At 42.0% G+C, this 3,709-nt stretch overlaps 1 protein-coding gene across 1 annotated transcript in view; it reads right to left on the bottom strand.

Annotated features, from left to right (window-relative positions):
• LOC119412089 (serine incorporator 1-like) overlaps positions 1 to 3,709 on the bottom strand; it is a 125,204-nt gene that overhangs the window by 21,946 nt on the left and 99,549 nt on the right. Inside the window, exon 5 of the mRNA XM_037679065.1 lies at positions 3,030 to 3,231. Within this exon, the coding sequence (XP_037534993.1) occupies positions 3,030 to 3,231 (202 nt within the window). The remainder of the gene's footprint in view (positions 1 to 3,029; positions 3,232 to 3,709) is intronic.

Genomic DNA, 3,709 nt, shown 5'->3' with positions numbered 1-3,709 from the left:
CTAGTGGGGACGCTGTCTGCTCTGTGGTACAGAGTCCTGATGACTCCTAACTTGTGCTCCAAAGGGTGATGGGAGTCAAACTGCAAATACTGGTCTGTGTGGGTGGGTTTGCGGTACACCTCAGTTTGCAAATGTCCTCTATCAGAGACTGAGACCTCACAGTCCAAGAAAGCCAACTTGCCATTTTTTTCATCTTCTCGTGTGAACTTGATGTATTTATCCACAGAGTTAATGTGGTCAGTAAAATGTTGGAATTCCTGAGATTTAATTTCAACCCAGGTGTCGTCAACATACCTGAACCAATGACTTGGTGGTGTCCCTGAAAAGGACGTCAAGGCTCTCTTTTCTACCTCCTCCATGTACAGGTTGGCAACAATAGGAGAAACTGGAGACCCCATAGCACACCCATGTTTCTGCCTATAATATATGCCTATTCTAATTCTAATTCTAATTCTAATATTCTGCCTATAATAAGAACTTTGCGGTTGCACCAAGTAGAATTCCTCTGGTGGAGATGATCACAGCCACTGAGTCAGCCATCCGCAACAACAAAATTAAAGAGGCTGAAGCAGAACAGCTCAGGATCAAAGTTTCAGCCTGCCTCAGCAATGCCAAACCACCACCTTCCAACATCAGTAGAGAGGAGAGGGACGCACTCACCACTCTTAACAAGGACAAAAACATCATCATTCTCCCAGCAGACAAAGGAAGGTGCACAGTGATTTTGAACCAGAAAGACTATCATGAGAAAGTTATGACACTCCTTAGTGACGTAAACACTTATGAACCTCTGAAAAGAGATCCAGGAAGTGGTTACAAGAAGAAATTGATAGATTGCCTGAAAATTTTGGAGCAGGACAAGGCTATTGACCGTTTTCTGTACCACAGACTGTACCCAGGGGAGGCCACACCTAGTCTGTATGGTTTACCTAAAATCCACAAACAAGGTGTACCTTTAAGACCAATCGTTAGCATGATTAACTCTGTCACTTACAATGTTTCCAAATATCTGGCGTCTGTACTCATCCCTTTAGTTGGCAGCTCAGAACACCACATACAGAACACCATGGACTTTATGGTTGTGTGGGAGGTCATCATGGAGACTGATGAAACAATGGTCTCTTTTGATGTCACATCACTCTTTGCGTGCATTCCTGTTGATGATGCAGTAGAGGTGGTCAGTTTAAAATTAAAATCAGACACCACTCTGAGCAGCAGGACCACACTTTCTACAGAACAACTGTGTCAACTCTTGAAACTGTGCCTGCAGTCAACCTACTTCACATATGGGGAGCAATATTATAGGCAGAAACATGGGTGTGCTATGGGGTCTCCAGTTTCTCCTATTGTTGCCAACCTGTACATGGAGGAGGTAGAAAAGAGAGCCTTGACGTCCTTTTCAGGGACACCACCAAGTCATTGGTTCAGGTATGTTGACGACACCTGGGTTAAAATCAAATCTCAGGAAGTCCAACATTTTACTGACCACATCAACTCTGTGGATAAATACATCAAGTTCACAAAAGAAGATGTAAAAAATGGCAGGTTGGCTTTCTTGGACTGTGAAGTCTCAGTCTCTGATAGAGGACATTTGCAAACTGAGGTGTACCGCAAACCCACACACACAGACCAGTATTTGCAGTTTGACTCTCATCACCCTTTGGAGCACAAGTTAGGAGTCATCAGGACTCTGTACCAAAGAGCAGACAGCGTCCCCACTAACTCAGGAGCCAGGCAGAAGGAGAAATCCCACACAAGACAGGCTCTAGAGCAATGTGGATATCCTAACTGGGCCTTCCTGAAAGAAGAAACCCAAACAGGACTCCAGTCAGCCATCAGGTGAAAAGGAGGAACCCAGACCCAGACCAGTGGTCATTCCATATGTTGAGGGAGTATCAGAGAAACTGAGACGTTTATTTTCTAATTATAACGTCCCAGTGGCTTTTAAACCCCAAAATACATTACGGCAAAGACTAGTTCATCCCAAAGATCCAGTCCCCCGGCACAAACAGAGCAATGTTGTGTATGCTGTTCAGTTCAGGAGGGCTGTGATCAGTCTTACATCGGGGAAACAAAACAGCCACTGGCCAAAAGGATGGCCCAGCACAGAAGATCAACATCATCAGGCCAGGACTCTGCGGTCTACACTTATCTCCAGGTCAGAGGTCACTCTTTCAGGGATGAAGATGTTCACATCCTGGACAGAGAGGAACGATGGTTTGAGAGAGGAGTAAAGGAGGCCATCTTTGTGAAAAGAAATCGTCCATCATTAAACAGGGGTGGAGGCCTCCGGGTTCAACTGTCCCCCTCTTACAATGCTGTGATTGCTAGTATCACTCAGCCCTCTGTGAACAGTAAACAGCCATCAGTGTGCTAATGATCCATTGTTATGCTGATGGTCCTTCTTGAGCATGTGATCAGCTGGTTTTGGTTGTCAGCAGCAAAACTGGTTGATCCACCCTGAGAAGGTGCTATTTAAGAGACTGAGCTGAACACAGCTCCTCAGACTGAGGAAGTCTCTCGGATGAGAGACGAAACGTTTCTACATTTTTTTGTTGATTTGCTTTGTTTTGTTTTTTTGAATGTCCAGAGGACCAGATTTAACTTTTTTAGATTTTTCTACCTGGATTATTGAGCATGCATCAGGATATATTTTACTGCTGCTGTTGCTAGTTTAGGTGGTAGTAGCTGAGAATCATTCACAACACATACTCTGAGGGGTACACGTCTGTCATTTCTCAACACAAAAAAAGATATCAGTTTAAATTTAGACATGAAAACAGTCTGTTTAAACCTAAACCTAAACCTAAACCTTTTAAGTTATTTCTTGTTTATAAACCTTTCACTGAAACTGATTAAAATGTGCAAGCCGTTTCTTTAATTTTACTAATTGCAGTTTACAAAATAATGATGAAATTGTTTTAATGAAACATTTCCTATGCTAAGTAAACTGAGGTTTACATTTACAAACACTCAAAATCCAAAAATTGTTAGCAAAAAATAACCCAACTGGTGGTTAGATAGTTTACCTTGAGTACAGAATACACAGGACGAATAGAATGAGCCCAGCAATGCTCTGGGCGTCCCACCATTGCAGGTACGGGGATGACAGATTCGGTTCTTCTGTGCCAATGATCACCACGGCAGTCTGGTTTTCTAGTTCTACAGGGGGGAGTGTGAGATAGGCAATCTGCTGGAAGATACTGAGCAGACTAGGGTTGCACTCCTGATCTGAAGAATAAAAAAACAAACCTCATATCACATCTCAAACAACGCTGGGCTGTTACATACACTGAAGTAGACACAACACTCTTGAAAAAGTATTCAAGTCTGCTTGGGATATTAAAAAAATATTTTTGCTCAATTAAAGTAGTTTGAATTCATCTGTTTTTGCAACATTCCAAGATGGCAACAACCATCACCAAGTAGCACAATTTTAGAAGCTTAAACACACAGTCATATATATTTAGGCACCTCACTGAACACAGATTTGTACGTCGACATTGCAGCCATATTGAATGTGGCAAAAGTGAAGCGATAGATAGAAGATACCTCAATCATTCATAGTGACAATACGGAAAACACTGTGCAAGACTATTCTTTTACTCTGTGTATGTATGAAGTCCTTGATATTGGTATAGGTAAAGTGACATATGCAATAAGGCTAGTAAATATATATATATATATATATATATATATATATATATAT

The sequence above is a fragment of the Nematolebias whitei genome, chromosome 7, assembly GCF_014905685.2.
Source record: "Nematolebias whitei isolate Nwh7 chromosome 7, NemWhi1, whole genome shotgun sequence".
Taxonomy (NCBI): Eukaryota; Metazoa; Chordata; class Actinopteri; order Cyprinodontiformes; family Rivulidae; genus Nematolebias; species Nematolebias whitei.
Note: the sequence above shows the minus strand (reverse complement) of the source record. Positions and strands in the feature narration are given on the sequence as shown.